We start from the raw sequence: 18,675 nt of genomic DNA on the forward strand, positions 1-18,675 counted from the left end.
ACACACACACCTATAAACTATACACGTCACCTGGTAATTAAGGAATAAACATACCACTTAGCAGACATTACAAGGAAACATATCATTGGAACCCAACATGAAATATCTTATTCCTGTATACTGTTTCATCTCTGTTAATCATGTACTGTTTGTTTCTATAATATAAAATAAAATAAATAAGTAAACCTTCATGATAAGTAAACTGCGCATATATTATAAATGTTTGATAATGTCCTCGAACGCACAGCATGTCAACAAATTTTACAATCGATGAAGATAATGAAATACTTTAACGTCCTTTTTCAAAAAACGATCAGCAGCATCGGCCGTTAAAGTTGTTCGGCAAATGCAAGTTCAGCAAAAATGTGTCTCTTTTTACGATTTAATGCCACACATTCGCCTTTGTCATCCAATATCCCATCAAATAATGGTGCGTTTTATGGCAACTCAGGGCGGTAAATCAATAGTTTATGGTTAATATGCCTCAACGGCTTTCAGAGACTTTATTGGATTTTTGGGACCAACTTACGATAAAAGCCGCAATTTACATTACAGATTATACGCACGCGTTCACTGTTATAATTTGGAATTACTTTAACACCCCAATTGAAACAAAGGCTTATTAGTTACAGGACAGATTTAAAAGGTAAACTTTGGGTAAAATACTACTCTCGAATCCTAATTTCGGAACTAGCCTGTTGTTTGTATTAGGTTACAAAATATGTATCATTTACTTATATTTCGCATGGAATTGAAGACCTTTTTTTGTTTTTGACAGTTTATTCCATATAATACAGCCCGTTTACAGCATCAACTTGTTACCGTTTGTTTGATCTGTGTGAATAGTTATCCCTTAGGTAAATTAAATATAGGTTATACAAAAAGGATTTGTAACAAGGTGTGTGGATCCTTCTACTTATTTTAAATCTTTAGTTTCGGTGTGTGGCACCTCCAGTATTTACACAACGTAGTGTGCCAACTGCCAAACGCAACGGTTGTGTCCGCCGCGCTGATCGCGATGCCACCGGCACGTTATTGTTACCGCGCGTGTAGGTAGTGCAGTGAGTGAAGCGGATACCAAATTAAGTGGGCCTCAAAAAATACACCTTTTTCACCATACAAAAGAAGAAGAAGAAGTATTTACACATTATCATTTTTATTGAATATAATTCTAGGTTCCATAATAACTCAGCAAAGTAACAATTCAACACACTTTTAAAAAGTGATATAAAGTCATTAGAGACGATGAAATTTTTTTTAACCTAACCTAACCTACTTAACTCAGTTAATAAAGTTTTTGTTTAATCACTTTCCATGACTTTATATAACTTGTTAAAGATGTGATGAATTATCATTGTGATGATTCATCCGGTCACCATAATTCTAAAATGCATACTCTTCCTTCCTGATATAAAAAAACGGTTCCATGATAAATCAACACAATGACAATTCAACACACCTTTAAAAAGCGATATGAAGTCATTAGAAACGAAGAAAAAAAATTTAAACCTAACCCAACCTTACCTACTTAACCCAGTTAAAAATTTTTTCGTCAATCACTTTCCATGACTTTATATAACTTTTTAAAGATTTTTTTTTATTTTAAAAGAAAGACAAACATTCCCGGGTTACGAATAACCTGACAATATTTGAAAATCTCCTACTACCACCACAGTTAGCTGAAAATGTCGCTTGTGTTGTGATGGAGGACTTAGCCAGCCGAGGAATTGAACACACTACGCCGGAGTGGGACCCAAGCGCGATGTCAACTCGGCCACCGACCGGTCATCGGTGTGATGAATTATCGTTTTGATGATTTATCCGGTCACCAAAAACAACACATCCTTAACAGAGCATTAGTTGGTATTTTTTCTAATCGATTGTATTAACTGTTGCCACCTATTCCGCGGTAATATTATAATTTTCAAATTTAAACCCCTGAGACATTTCTGTCTTAAAACTACGAATGACCATATAACAATAAAATACGAAGATCCTAAAATAATGAAAAGCCAATATAAGAGTATGTGTTGAAATATATGTATGAGAACAACTCCAGGCATCATAGTCTTTTATGTCACAGTTACACGACAAGACTAAGTACAAAATAAAGAGTGATAGTACCAAAAATGAATGCATCATTTGAACAACGTTTTCATACATTCCTAGCTCCTAAGGTATATAATGAATTTAAACAGCAATACAGTAAGTATAAAACAGACCCTTTTAAGGCGATGCACTACGTCGTGTAATATTTAAATTGAGCCGCAATCAATACGTAAGGTTTGTTCCCTTACGCAGATGGCGATACGGTTTAAATTCCCGCTTAACACCATCCGCCTGTTTTGATTTATGCAAGAAAAAAACATGTCCAAAAAGTGCCTTTTATTTTATTTTGTGGATGTTCAAGCATATATTTAATTTTTTTCGATCATTTTATAAATAACTTAATTTGCCACATTATACAATAAAATCATAAACGAAAATGGGTTCGTAAGTAGGAGATTTTGAACTTTAAAGCCGTTTTCATAGGCCTTTACATTATTTTTTTCTGGGCTTATAAAAATATTTATCTAAAAAATACTCGATTATTTCAAAGGCCAAGATGTATTCTACTCGCAGTATTTAATTAAAGCATCTGAAACATTTCTAGGCGACCAAATTTTCAAACCAAAAACACATGATTTTGCATTACTACGTATGGCATCGCCTTAAAAAGCTAATTTTTGTATGGCTGATAGAAAGTGGCAGAACAGATTTTATTTGTTATCTTATGCACCTCATTTGAATTGTTAATAGAAAACAATATCAAGAAAGGTACGCTTTATGGATTTGTTAGGCAAACGGAAAAACAAAGAAAGGAGATTCGGAAGAATGAAATGACGGATAGTTTAATTTCAAGTTTCGTTCTTAATCTAAAACGGAGGTGTAATAAATAACTACGTATTACAGCTACCTGAGAAAAACTTGACATACAATTTTCGTTTTAGGATAGTTAGGAATATATATTGGATATTAGTAAAAATAATATAAAAATCTGGCTCCAAAAATCATATAAAATGTTGCCAAATTAAAGAAACCAAGGCAAGACACAATTGATAAAACTCATCGAATCGGAAGTATCTCAGTACTATATATATGATTTCCATTGCAATATTAAATCCTGAATGGCACAGTGCAGCGCGAGAACACTTTTTGGGTCAAAAAAACCGGCCCTGGGAACCTCCGCATTGGCGCAGCGTTCGACACAATTTTTCATAAAAGAAATTCCCTTTAATTTAAAGCGGACTAAAAATCCTAGCGCTCCAATAGAGTGCCATATTTCATAAAGCTTTCGACTTCTCCTAAGCGGGAGACCGGCCTGATAGTATTGCACCGTGTGTTTATTGCGTGTGACGTCATAAGCCCCATTCGAGCGTGATACTAGCGACTAGTGACATCTGCTATCAGTCAATGGAAGTATTTTGTGAACTGTGTGGATTGGATTAGCTCTGAGACATCCGATGTTAGACAATTATTTTAATATAATTATAAATAAAGCGGTCAAAAGATCAACGCACACAAGAATCCCGGTATTGCCAGAGAAGGCTAACAGAAATGCGGAGCGAAAGCTAAATCAAATTCACCATGTCCTACGTAATATAACATAGCTTAATAACTTTTTCACTCGTGAATTCTCGTTAAACTTAAGTAGATTGGCAATTAAAAAAAAGTTATTTACAGTGCTAAGATATTTTTATTTTCATTACCAATGTTCTTCCCCGGAAACACGAATGAAAAATATACGTATCTCTTGATTTTGCCAAACAATAAACGGAATGTTTTGCATATCGCTTGTGAGGGATCTTGCTTAAGGTGTCTATTGTTTCTGCCAGGTTGCAATCCTTGTCCTTGCTTGGTGTGGAATCCATTATTATTTTATTTGCAAGCTATTTTTATATTTGGACATGGACATTTGGACTGTATACGATTTTTTGAAAATAAAACCAATTGTTTTTGGGTTTTTTTGCCTATCAATAAAAAAATAAAACTTTAAGGGGTATAAATGATAAAATTCAAATTAGAAAGAACTTGAATTATAAAACAAACAAACAAAAAATGTATAAAACATTTTTTTTTTTTAAATCATCTAAATTATTCAAAATGATCTAAATATGCTCTATATTTGAAACAAACGGTGCTGAAAGGGATAAAGCTTCCTTCTGATGAAATCTCTAAAAACTTACGAACAAAGCTTTAAATTATCAATATTGAATATTCAAATTATGTATCGCCAAAAACGCGAACGTAGAGTGCTTTTAAATGTTTAATAATAAATGTTTTTAATAAAAAAATAAAATTCTTAGACTTCAAGGGCGAGGCATTTCTAAAGACTCTCGTAAAATCAGAAGCATCATTCGAAACTGACTTTTAAACGTGATTGAAAGCAGATTCCTTTAAACGAAGGAAAACAAAACGAAACAGAAAAATCTTCAAGTTGAATATTTAAAATTTAATTTTCATTCCGAATACGACGCAGAACAGATTGGTGGAAAAATCGCGGGAACGATATAAACCGCGCGAAAATGTACGGGTGTGCTTTGGGGAAAAATTAAAATGAAAATCTTTACTTTTCCAGAATTTTCTCGACTCTAAACGCAAATTTCGTGCACGTGCCATGTGCAATCTAAAAAATCCTTGCAATAATTCCGACACGGTGAGTGTTTTGATATTAAGACGGGTGAAGTGCGACATATAAATGAAATAATTGAATTGAATTATCAATTAGTACCTACGTGCTTTCGAGAAATATACGGATAACATATGAATTAGCCAAATGCTTATGCATTTTTCTATAAAAAAGAAGCAATTAGCGCCAAAAAGGGGGTCGAGATCGTAATTATTCCGGTAGCTTCGTCTTGTAACGGTCCAAAAATGACCTTTCTTTCAATTCACTCATTTCAATTACGCCAAAACTGACAACACTCAAAACAGTGACAATTCAACACACCTTTAAAAGGTGATATAAAGTCATTAGAAACGATGAAAAAAAAATTAAACCAAACCTAACCCAACCTAACCTAACCTACTTAACCCAGTTAATAATTTTTTTGTTTCATCACTTTCCATGACTTTAAATAACTTTTTAAAGACAATGAATTATCATTGTGATGATTTATCCGGTCACCGGCACGTTGACATTGAAAGGTAAGATGGATCCAATAGAGTTCGTTGGACTGCTGGATTTATTTATCTGCATAAAATTTGTGAGGGTATCAAGTCATTCTGTGGGGTTGAATCAGAAACCTCAGATCATATATAAAGATTTTCTTTAAAAGAAAATTACATAAATACTAAAAATTTATGTTCTAATAAATTTGTTAAACATATTTTAGCCGAAAATATGTTTAAAATATATGTAAAATATATATTGGATACTAGATATTTGGGATAAACTAGATTTTAGCGCGATTTCGGCTGGTTTTTTAAAAATGACGGCGCTAGCACAGGGTGCGCCAAGGTCGACAACTTAAATCTTGAAACCAATCTTTAAAACATTAAGAAAAATTGGGACTACCGGAATAATTACGATCGCGGATCGCTTATGGAACCATAAGATAAATGAAGACTCTAATATGATTATTTTAGTAAAAGCTGTCACCTAGCCTGTACGTCTATTATATATTTATATAATAATAAACACAGATATTTATTAATACATTTGAAGTAAATATTAATGGGAAATTGCCATTTATGACAGCTCTTGCAGTTTCGCGATATAATGAAAAACAAGCAAATTTTACTATTTCGGGGAGTAAAAATCACCATAAAAAAATGACTATCGGAAAGAAATTATCGCGTACATTTAGCACTAGCAAACTGTTTTATGCAAACTGTTTAAAACCTAATGGATACAAATTCCCCGTAGACTCACTTTCCCTGACTTTCCTCGTCTGCTTTTTGTGAAAATTAAACATTTGTTGTTATTTTTTTCTCTTTGGCGAAGTATTTTCTACGATTATATTCTTACTTATATAACTGGTCCGAAACGAATGTCGTTGGAATATTGTTTTTGGAAAAGGTAACTGTCAGATTTTATATATTTTTAAAATCACAAATACGCAATTATACAAAATAAAGAAGGTCAAAACGAATCAAATATAATAATCAGTTCACATAATATAACTAATCGCAAGTTTGTAAAGTGTGCTTCCCACGATAGGGTAGTTGGGGTGGGGTTGGGGTGGTGGGAGGACCATCTGCGCTGTTGCGTTGTTCGACAGGCGCACGAAGATTTACTCTTACTTAAACAAGGCTCGCCCGCTATTAGGGGTAGTTAAAGTAATTAATTTCAAAATTAAATTTAAACAACGAAGGGGTATATTTTCCCCAGCGAACCACGTGTTTCCATGCGATACTTCATCGTGAGGAACAAAGGCAATAACTAATATAAAAATATATATTTTTTAATTATTGAAAAAGAAACGCAAGGCTATTCATATACATATAATTGGTTTTAAAGCCGTAATAAAATGAAAGCGTTTTAAATGCGCACTTTGAAAATAAGAATACGAAATACGAACCGAAAATAATAATTAAGGCGATGCACTACCCTCGTATGAATGAATCGAGCCGCTATTAATAACACACCTTACGTAGATGGCGATAAGGATTAAATTCCCGCTTCACACCATCCACCTGTTTTGATTTTTTGCAAGAAAAAAAACATGGCCAAAAAGTGCCTTTTACTTTATTTTGTGGATGTTCAGGCATAAATATTTAATTTTTTTCGATCATTTTATAAATAACTTAATTTGCCACATTATACAATAAAATCATAACCGACAATGGGTTCGTAACTAGGAAATTTTGAAATTTAAAGCAGTTTTCATAGGCCATATACATTATTTTTTTCTGGACTTATAAAAAGACTTATCTAAAAAATACTCGATTATTTCAAAGGCCAAGATGTATTCTACTCGCAGTATTTAATTAAAGCATCTGAAACATTTTTAGGCGACCAAATTTTCAAACCAAAAACGCATGATTTTAAATTACTACGTAGTGCATCGCCTTAACTAACCGTGTTGCCATTTCTCACCAGGGTTGCACAAAGATGAAACACACTACTCTAACTTGAAATACACTTCACTTATTTAAACCCTTGTGTATTTCATTAATGAAAGTATCCTTGTAATTATCCTTCCTAGGGCGTCCCTGATACATTTTCTGGATATAATCATTCATAACACGGTACACCCAGTTTTACCGCATATAATATATCTGAAACCGTCCTTCCATTTCAGTTCACCAGTTTATCGGTAGTTATTGATTACAAAAAGGAGGAACCGAAACAGCAAGTGCCAAACCACATGAACTTGAAATAATCCATTCCACGTCCTCATAAAATTAAAGGATACCGTATAATTTTATTTTTATCATTCCATGTCTCACTGGCGTATGGGTTGGTACCAAAACACAGAATTCACAAAACACTTTAATTAAATACTGCGAGTAGAATACATCCTGGCCTTTGAAATAATCGAGTATTTTTTAGATAAGGCTTTTTGTAAGCCCAGAAAAAAATAATGTATAAGGCCTATTAAAACTGCTTTATAGTTCAAAATCTCCTACTGACGAACCAATTTTCGGTTATGGTTTTATTGTATAATGTGAAAAATTAAGTTATTTATAAAATGATCGAAAAAATTTTAAATATTTGTGCCTGAAAATCCACAAAATAAAATTAAATGCACTTTTGGGACATGTTTTTTTTCTTGCATAAATCAAAACAGGTGGATGGTTTGAAGCGGGAATATAAGCCTTATCGCCATCTACGTAAGGTGTGTTATTGATAGCAGCTCGATTCAAAATATTACACGACATAGTGCATCGCCTTAAAAGGAATAGCGAAATCAGACTTTGTTTAATTGAGTGTGTGAATTGGGGACATGTTAAAAAAACCACCCTTTGATCTTATGAAAAATATGACCCGGCTCGACAATTGTATTTGAAACGGGACCAAATACAGTAAATCAATAAAAGTGGCTGTTTTAAAAAGGACAAATTTATATTGTTCTAACTGTAAAAAAATAACGGCAAAAACTTTGACGGAAATGCCCAAAAATAAAATCCAATCCATCAGGAGCACATGAAATAAAAAAGGATATTTATTTTACCTGTTGCTTTAGTAGTGCGGCAGTATCGCCGGCCGGGGGGCCGAGCCCGCTAAGCTCCGTGTCCTTTCTGATGACCCACTCGATCAGCTCCCTGAGCGACAGCAGTAGGGCAGACCAGTGCTCGGCGTTACTCTCGAGACGGTTTCTGGAATAAAGACAGATCGTGTTACTCGTACAGTTTTCTGCGATCCGGGTAGGTAATCAGTTTTCTTGGAAAACGGTATTATTGCGAAAATCACATCTGGACCAAATTTATAAGGCTTCATTGTTAAAATAAGGAACTTGTACATTACAAGTACTCTTACTATAAAAAACTTTTTTTTTCTTTAGACCAAGCAATTGCACTTACCAACCCCATCAATCAACAATATAAAAAATGTGGTTCAAGAATAAGAATGATATTAAACGCTGTGACACAATAAAAATCAAGCAGGTCACACAGAAGACTGACTAACTAACTAATTAACAAACCATCCCACTGTTTCCCCGCATGGGTAGGTAGAGGTAGGCCCAAACAACTCGGTCTTGGTACACACTCCTTGCCTCATTCATACTCATACGCGGTCTCATACTTACTCTTTTATTGAAAGACTGACCGAAGTATCTGGTTCACTTGATCATGCCGTGTCTTCCTCGGGCGTCCTCGACTTCTTCTACACTCACATTTGAGTCATTATTCTTATTATTATCATTATTCTCCCTTCACTCCTTTCTTCGTTCATTCGCTCTAAATGCCCAAAAAATCTAAACGTCATTTCTTAATCTTACTCATTACGCCTTGCATTCTTTGTGAATCTCCACATTTATCACACGTTCATACATGGTTTTACCGCACGTACGCCTCAGGGATCCATTCAGTCGGTTTTCGTCTTTTCTCTGCCAGTTCCATACGTCGACAGTGGTCATACATCAGGGTATGTACCAGCACTCCACTGCTTCTTTGAAAAATTTTTTGCTAGCGCCAACTGCGTTCAGTCCTCCATTAAGGGAGTTTCCTGCATTTACCCTTAAGTATTCGTCATTCCCAACTACATTGCACTGTTTTCTTAAGCTCTCTTTCAAACACCATGCTTAGGAGGCAAAGCAAAAAATCAATAGATAAAATAGCTGATACGTTTGAAGACGATACAATTTTGAACAAACATAGGTAATGATAGTTAAAAATGACTTTATTACAAACATCGTGCATTAAAAATAGGTCTAATTTAGATTTAAAAGCGATGAAATAAAAAAAATAACAGTCCAAGAAAACACGTAATAATATTGCACATAATTCTGAAGCCAAACGTTGCCAAGAGGCAGTTTCATGTTTATTTAAGAAAATTATAATGTTATCGCTTTGAAATGGTTTTCGCGTACCAATTTAAAAATAATTTCGATATTTATAAATGGTTTACAGCATTTATAGACATTTTCAACATAGCCATCCCCTCGAAGTGTACGATCCAAAAGTTTTAAAGGGTTCTGGTTAAAATACCGTTTAATTAAGGCGCGGAAAATGACGATATTTAAATTTTGTCAAAATATTGAATTCATTGTTGTTAGCCGTTCGATTTGCATACTAAAAGATAGCAGGCAGCACCATCTGTGGGCGGAATAGCTAATTTCCCCAACACCTCTTACCCTCTTAAAGTTCCGCTTAGCAAAAACTTATCAAGCGAACCCTTTGCGACCCTAAAGTAATAAATTATTTAAATACGCCGACAAAAATTACGCAGATGACGAAAAACACGTATTTTTGGATAAACAGAGGCGGATTAAGTATTACAGACACGAACGTATTCAACCAATGCAGCGAATTTGTTTACGGTGTTAAATGGTATAATATAATCGTGTGTAATTTACTTTATGTATGATGACTCTCTTATACCAAGCATACACAGCTTAGATAACCAAGATGCAGAAGCAGCAAACATTTTTAATAGAACCAATTTTTTCAATTTTTTTTCAATTTTTTAAGGACTTCAATGATCTGTTTTAATTTTATATATATATTTTATTTCATGTGCCATACAAAAATGTACCTAATTATTTAAAAAAGTAACTAAGTAAAAAAAAATAAAAAAATTGTTATTATTTACACTTTTTTTCTTATTGCCTAATTGTTAATTTTTGTATGTTTTCTTTGTATAATTGTTTTGTAATCCTTCTTGTGTAAAAATGCTTATTATGTATTTAATCAAATGTACTTTTACAGTAAATAAATAAAGAATGTGGGAATTTAGAAAACTTCACTCGGCAAAACACACTTGAGTTTAAAAAATTAAAAACCATCTCTTTTGTTAGAATATGTACCTACACCTTTATATTGATAACGTGCATACCCACATTATTTATTTACTCAAGTAAGAAAATAAATAGATCAGGATGTATAAAACGTTATGTGTGTATCTTTTCATAAATTTCTCAAATTTCTGTAAGATTTGTCGAAATCTTTTGACTAAGTAAAATAGAAACATGTGATCTGAATTAATACGAGCTACTACCCGTACTACCCGCCAGTTTGATCAAACCAAAATGAATCAAGTCAGGTAGAAAAGACGATGATAAAACGTATTGAAGCTATCTCTGTCGGTTTCTGTTAAAATTATTTGGTGGTGAATAGATTCAAGGAAGTTGAAACTCTACTTGTATATGCGAAGACATTGATAGCGCCTCTAATGGCATATTCGTGGGCAACTTTTTCATGTTCATTAATTTTTAATTTAGATTCGCACTTTTACCGAAATTTCAAAATTCGTTACTATGTTATTAGGGATAACCACAGACACGTGATAAATCACGGGATGAACTAAATTATCAACACATCGGTTCCAATTTTGAAAACGTATTTGAAAAAGGAAAATGTTATATTAAAGGCAGATACTTTAAAACTTCACACAATCAGTTACAATTTTTGAAAATGAGAGACAGGCCCACAACCGAAATTAATATTTTTAATGATTATATCTATTATTCTATATTATAATAATTTATTTTATTTTGTTTTGATTTAACGGCAGGTCGAAAACTGGAATCAAAAGGTTTTGAGAAGTTGATGCTGTTCAATGATAGAGATTTCACAAATCCTGGAATAAGGTCTTTAATTAATCACCGTAGATTTAAATATATTATTGTATCTGGAGCATATTTTCTTTCCTTGGATGTAATGCAAAACAAAGAGAGAAAAATATCATCAGACGCAAATAAAAAAAGAAATATACGTCTTGAAACAGACAGGTAAAGATATTTTGTTCCGATTGACGACATTATGGTGTTCTCAAAACTAACATCACTACATCTATTCTAAAAAGGTTTTCCGATTACAAACATAAGGTAAGGCGGTGTAGGATCTGTTTTCAAAACATTGTTCTACATTCCTTTCAGTTACACAGTCCCAGGGCAGACGCGATAAAACTCTGGAGAACTATAATAAATAAACTGAGTATTTTTCATTGGCTGGGAAATAGCGTGCAAGGTTAAAGTAAATGTTGATAAAGTGTGTTGTAAATTCCGGTACCGGCGCCATATTTATTATTATAATGCGGCGCTATAAAGCACTGCGAAATTGAAAATCGGTGTTGCTCCTCCAGCGCCGCGGCGGCGAAACGGTGAACTCAAATTTATGTATCGTTTATTGAATTTTTGTAAGCTATCGCAGGTGGATGCGTTTTATTCTAAAGTTCACTAGACATACTTTATTTATTTACTAGTGGACCCCGCAATCCTTCGGGGCGACTCCGACTTCATCCACCATTCACCACTGTATACCACAATGTTATTATTTAAAAAAATACATTACTTCGACTTTAATTCTACTCCATATCTCATTACGGTGCAGAGATACTGCGTGAAGTATTCCTCGAGCGCCCCCGACTTATTCTACCATTCAAACCACTCTCTAAAAACTCCTGGCACTAATATTCAACACTTTGAAATTTTCAGCGATATCGGTCGATTCGATTTTAGAGTTTTGCCAGCACAAACATCCACAGGCTGAATTTTTACATATATTAAGATTGACTCGCTATTGGGCTATTACACAACGATTATGAATTGAATTTAAAACAACAATAAAAGATTTAAAAAATAATGGATTAAATGCAATATACTTGTCAAGTTATTATCACACCAACTGTAAATAAGCCTTGAAATCTATGTACAAATAATAAAAAATATGTAATAATAAAATAAATATGATTATCTACTCGTTATTTGTATTAACTAAAAAGTGATTTATAAAAGTGTTGAATATTAACTAATTAGTGATACTAATTTGGCTTTGAATGCGTCAAGAATCAAATCGTCAATATTAACGCTCATTGCATAGTCTATATATTCTCGTTTCGGAGAATTTGAACAATTCATCAAATTTCAACGTTCATTTACGGGTTCTGTGAAAGTCGTATTCAAATTCTGTTATTATATCATTATAGGCTAGTTGCTTGACAGAACTGAAATAAAAACAGAACTTAAAAATATCTTTCACAGAACTTGAAAATTAACTTTGAAATTTGAAGAATTGTTCAAGTTCTCCGAAACAACCCGTCCTAAGTAATTGACGTGAAATAATATACTCCATCTATATAATTCCAATTTGGGAGGTGGGCATGGGATCGCCGCCCCGGGAACCATTTACTGGATAACCAACACCTTTGCCACACGTCACCCCAAGTGGTTTGCTACGTTTTGTAACTTAGCACGGATGCCAGGGTTTATGGGGTGAGGTTTGTGTGGGTCTGGACGACAGATGCATCTGTCCACCAACTGTGTGGCAGGCCGGATCAGGAGAGACTGGTTGAGGGAGACCCTTTGACCTCTCCAGCATAACTCTCTCAGAACGTCGCCTTACACTGCAGTGGAAGGGATGGATTCATACGTTCGTCACTCCTGGACATACTGAATTGCAGATTCCTATCCACCCCTCATAAATATTTTTAGTTCCCGGAATTCCTCTCCCCCTTTCCTAAAAATACTCTCCACACAGCATCCCCAAAGATAACATAGGCCCTGAGGGGAATTATTTTGCTCAGGGCTTCAAAGAGCAAATGTAAAAAAAAAAATTTTTTAAAAGTACCTCTTTGTAAGCGTGGGAGGGTGTACCTACAATAGATTATTTAAGAGCGTGGTATCTAGAATACAACAATCAACAGCGTGTATAAGAATGTCTAAACGTTACTCTTATTAAAGTAATTTTCAGGCAGAAACAGTGAGTATCTGAAAGCTATAATGCAGCGATCTAATGCGGTATTGACGCAATTTAATGACGTACTGACGCGATCTAATGACGTCCCAACTCGTTCTAGTGACGTACTCGCATTGATGCAGTTTGATCCAAGGATACTATTTGGGCCCGCTTATTTTTAACATACTTATTAACGACATCGCCAAAGTATTTCTTCAAGTACGATAATTAAATCCTCGACTGCTTACTTCCTTAAATTGATATTGATTAATTTAACGATTGGTGTAAAGAAAAACATGAATTGTAATAATACACAAATAAGCCGAATGAACATTCTATAAAGCAAGATCTCAGAACGAGATAAAAAATAACGAAAGGGTTTTTTTGTGAGGATTTGTAATTTGATGATATCATGGCCTGCACCAAAAATTCGTAGTTTACCGCAATCTCAAGCTAGGATCTTTTCGACTGCACTAGCCGCAGAAATCTTTACCGAAATTCTTTCACGATTGTAAATTCTGCGACTGTTATTGCTGCATGCTGCCATTGACACAGAAACAAGCATGGGACAAAAGTTATCATACTATTCGTAACTAGTCACAAACTACATGTATATCGCCCTAATAAATTGTTTGTCGATATGTGATTTGAAGTGGAGGAAAAACGAAACTTTTTAATTGCTTGCAAGTTTCGAAAACATTTTTATTACATAAGGGATTTATTCTGAAATTAGTCCACTGCAGCGAAACAATATGCGTGATTGAGGCTAGTGCGTTTTATCATAAGGAAATGTACTCTCAGGATCACCCTAGCGAGAGCTAATAATTAAGTATCGTCGAAGAGTTGTTTTTAGTCAGAATATCGAAATAGCACGATCCGAACATTCCCTTATTGTCATATCCCTTACGTCATTTACAACCAAGCCACGCATTTAAAAAACAAGTACATAACATTTTTAAGACTTTCGTTGATGTTGATATTTTAGTTATGTGCCGTGAGACACGGTAATTTATCCGTGTTTAAGAAACACTGACGAATATCTTCATAAATTTGTATAAAAATAATTTATTATCATATTTAATGGGTGCAGTCTACTAAATCAGATGTAGACTGTCTCCTTCCTATTATTTTGAAAGTCAAGTATGCAAAGTTTTGTCAATCTCGGAATAAAAATGTGGAATTGTAAAAAAATTAAATTCACGCTGCCCGCCCGGCGTCCGCCCACCAAAATGAATAAACATTCTACGTTTTCTTTATCTACGTTTTCTTTATATTTTAATACTGAAAGTATAAAATGAAATGAATTTATTTCCAAACCCGTGTAACCTTTGGACTGGGAAATGAATGAAAGTTTGTTTTCGATGAATTAAGAAAGAACAACTCTGGAAGTCTTGTGTTACGATTTGATACTAGGAACGTTATTAGCTTTGTTAAGTCAGGTGCATCCAATGGGAAATTAATTAATTTGTGTTACGGTACTCATGGTTGTTCTACACAGAATAAGTCGATTAAATCAAGTAAATTCCGTAAATTAAAACAATTAATTTACTCAATGGGTATCTATGGATAGTTTGAAATTAATCAACCTTAAAAAATTGTGTTAAATTCTCTGAATTTTTAATTTATGTGCTTTTGGGAACCAAACTAAAGAATAAATATAATTTTAAAGAATAGAGAGACAAATCTCAAAAATTTCACAGCGTTATTGATATGTGGAGTACCTCAATGATGTGTGTAATAAACGTTAGTTTTTCATCGAATAAGATACAAAAATGATTTGAGACGTGATTATAAGAAACTTGTCAATATTTAAAAAAAAGTTCACTGTGATGAAATTAAATAAAACTTAGAACAATGTTCTATGACTCATATGTGGCACATTCTAGCCCAATGCATGCCAAAGTTTTGGTTCACATTTTGGATGTTATCTCCAGAGCTTTGCGTTTTGGACAACATGCCACAATCTCGTGCGGTCCACGGCCAGGGGGGAAGGATACAAAGCAGAGCAGGAGTGGAAGGAAAACGCGAAAACAGTGTTAGTGTGAGGCGCTACAGTAAAAATCTTTTGAATACTGAGCCACAAGGAAATGTGAATTTAATTACACTTGCTTGAAATGGACCTTTAGATTTTAATGGTAGATGGGAATATTTTAAAGATTTTGATTAGAGCATCGGACCGAGTAGCATGCTAACAATTTTTTTTTTCATAAGGGGCATCTATCTTTATGTTTATAAGCATAAAGACATGAAATATAAATTGAAATAATGATAATGATTTTACAGAAATAAATGGTTCATAAAGACGAATGTATGTTGATGCAGTGCAATCGGTTGACAATTTTCCCGGAAAGTTTTCAATTATCAGTTGCATTTAAATATTTTTCCTTTCCTGTTTGTTTTTGCTAATTCATATCATATTTGATTATAACTAACATTGTTTCAATAATGAATCTAAATTTTATATAATAAAGTAATAAGTATCGTATAATATACAAAATTACAAAAATATATATATATTCATACGTTCCGTTTCTGTTAAAATTCTTTTTTCAAATGTAAAGTAAAAAAAAAATGTCATAAAATAGGTACGTGGTTTATAATTAAGTATGTTTATATTTTAGTATCTATTTACGAATCTTTTTATTACAGAGGAAATTTTGGTTTTGATTTTGATCAATACTTATATAAAATTTAGTGAAATAAGAGAAAATATCACTTTATTTGGACGCGAGGTACACTGTTCACAGAACTACTAGTTATATTTCCTCTTTATCGTCATTATATTAGAGGGATTCCAAATTTGTCCGAGTTATCTGTGCAGCGGGTCGTGCTCCCCATTTCCTCATAGAAATGCCGACCGTGTTTGCATATGGCGCCACCTAGCGAGGATTACCGACACATTGGGGTTACATGCCTTGCATATATGTAACGCAACGCTTGGCAATGTCCTAGGGCCATGTTTCCCACTATTATGAATGAGAGGTTTATTTTAATGCAACAGGAAAATCAATTCTCTGAAAAGGCATCCTAAACTACTTGAACTAACCAGCCACTATGGTATTTTTCTGCAATTGTAAGCAAATACTGCTTAGACTCTTGATGAAAGCGGTTCGCCACGTGCAATGCATATTGCTGACGCCAGCGGTTAATAAGAATTTGAACATTGCATTGAGCATTAAACCTCACCGATCTATTTTGTTACAGCGACTTTTTAAATGCCTTACAACATATCGTAAAACCAACCGAAAAAATCACTTCAATTCCATTTGAGTTACAAGTTGATTGGAGTCCCAATTACCCGAAAGGGATGCTCGGGAAACATTATAATATTGGCCACGAAGCTTGACTAAATTCCACAACCACTTTCAAACCCCGTTCCTTACTGAAAATGTGAGCCTAAACTTACAAAGTTTTCGCGAAAAGCAGTCATTGCAAACAGACTAAATAATTCCTTTAATTAAACTATCGCAATTGTCACCATGTGCTCCGAACGACGCAGCGCAGTTCGCACCAAACTGGTTCAAAAATGGAACATTAGTTAGTCGGGCGCATAAATCGTCTATGGCCGTTGCGACGACTAGATATACTCGCTGTCTATGCTATGTTGCCAAGCTGTCTATGGTCTGCAGGGGCGTGACCAGGCGTGACCCCGGCTTTGTATTTGTCTATGGCGATAGGGACACCCAGGAATTTATCGCAGAGATGTGTTGATTACGGAGGAAAACGAATTTCACTCTCAAAAATATGCGCTGGAATTTAGAACGAATTTTTAGAAACCAAAAATTCTTCAAATATATTGAGGAGTCATCAGGAATTACGTTATTCAATTAGTAATAAGTACCAAGGTATTTGGAAGGTATGTAATGCCCAAATCATTGATACGAATACGTCTGGGTAAATATTAATTTTCATTTCAAATGAAGTTCAAAATGAAAAAAAATATTAAAAAACATATTTTTTGTTAAATATTGCACTAGTCCCTTTTGTGCGGCTGGCTACATTTGAAGTCCAGTGAAATTAGCACTACCTTGAGTTGCACTGCTGTATTCAGTTGTGCAGCGTGTTGAGCTAGATTTTAGAAGTTTTTAACACATTTCGTTATTTATTGTCCATGAAAATTCCAAAGTAAAAAAAAAATGATTTTGTATAATCGTTTCCACTATTTCAAATCTAATTTTCCATATTAAATTTGGCTCTGAGATATTCAAAAAATTCAATCCGTCTCATAGGGGTTAGAGACCAATCCGTCCGTGGTCGGTGCCAAACGCAACTGGGATATATTGTAGGGAAGGTAATGAGGAAGAGGGAGGTACCTAGCTATTCAGATAAAGTCACTAAACATTGCCAAAGGCATTAAATTGGACATTAATAAAGACACTAGGGCAATACTGAGAAAATCGACTCTGTTTACACGAAAGATGTGACTTGATAAAAAATTATATTTGAAATTCAAAATACTTATTTTAATGCATTTAAAAAAAATTAAATAGCCTTCATTACAAAATTTTGATAGCTATGTCCCAGAAAAAAAAGACAGGTTTATATAGGTTCACTATTGTTTTCAGTTTCAGCAGTCACACAAAATAATTTCACTCCGGTGATATGAAAACGTTTCCTTACCAATATCGTGGAAATGTCACAATCAATAAATTGCGCCATTGAAAAGTACGTACTTCCTATATTGCCGGACGCAGGTGGCATCTGGTGAAGTTATGAACTTACTAATGTAGTAGCAAGTAGCAGGCACCATCTAGCGGCGAACATTGCAAGCTCAGCGTGTTCAAAATTAAATTTCTAAAAGCAGGACTTTCAAAGGAAGCGAACTTCTGAAGTCAGTGAGGTGGAATGCAAGGATTTTTGAAGTTGATGGTAAACTGAGAAATTAAATTCATTAAAGTAGGTACGCATTTTGTGACTGCGAAAGAAATAATTTATTGTTGCTGGTGAATGAACGGAGATAAGAAATGCAAAAACCACGATTTACCTGTTAATAATAATTAGTTTTTTTGTGACTGGGCGGCGCATGGTGCAAATTAAGTAAAAAATGAAGAAAAAATAAGTACTTTTTATAACGTTTTTAGTGACACACCTGGGAATATATTTTTTCAATCCACCTACTCATTGTAATATTATAACAATATTTTTTTTTATTGGTGCCCTTTTTTACTCATTTAAAGTACGCTCTAGCGTGTTTAAATCGCACTTTATGGAACGCGCGTTTTTTAAAGTTACCATGGCAACATCAACAAATCAACAAAATGTGAAGTCTAAATGTCAACTTTTAACTATAAATCCAACTATTAATCTTATGTGACAGATTGCAAATTAATGTTTGTGTTTTTCATTTCCATG

At 34.0% G+C, this 18,675-nt stretch overlaps 1 protein-coding gene across 8 annotated transcripts in view; it reads right to left on the reverse strand.

Annotated features, from left to right (window-relative positions):
• Positions 1 to 18,675, reverse strand: part of Dys (Dystrophin) — a 1,264,777-nt gene that overhangs the window by 227,105 nt on the left and 1,018,997 nt on the right. For all 8 annotated transcript variants that reach the window (XM_089640243.1, XM_089640244.1, XM_089640239.1 and 5 more), the window contains one exon: positions 8,160 to 8,304. In XM_089640243.1, the coding sequence (XP_089496369.1) occupies positions 8,160 to 8,304 (145 nt within the window). The remainder of the gene's footprint in view (positions 1 to 8,159; positions 8,305 to 18,675) is intronic.

Source organism: Hesperophylax consimilis, chromosome 15 (genome assembly GCF_061612785.1).
Source record: "Hesperophylax consimilis isolate HC1 chromosome 15, BYU_Hcon_1.0, whole genome shotgun sequence".
NCBI lineage: Eukaryota > Metazoa > Arthropoda > Insecta > Trichoptera > Limnephilidae > Hesperophylax > Hesperophylax consimilis.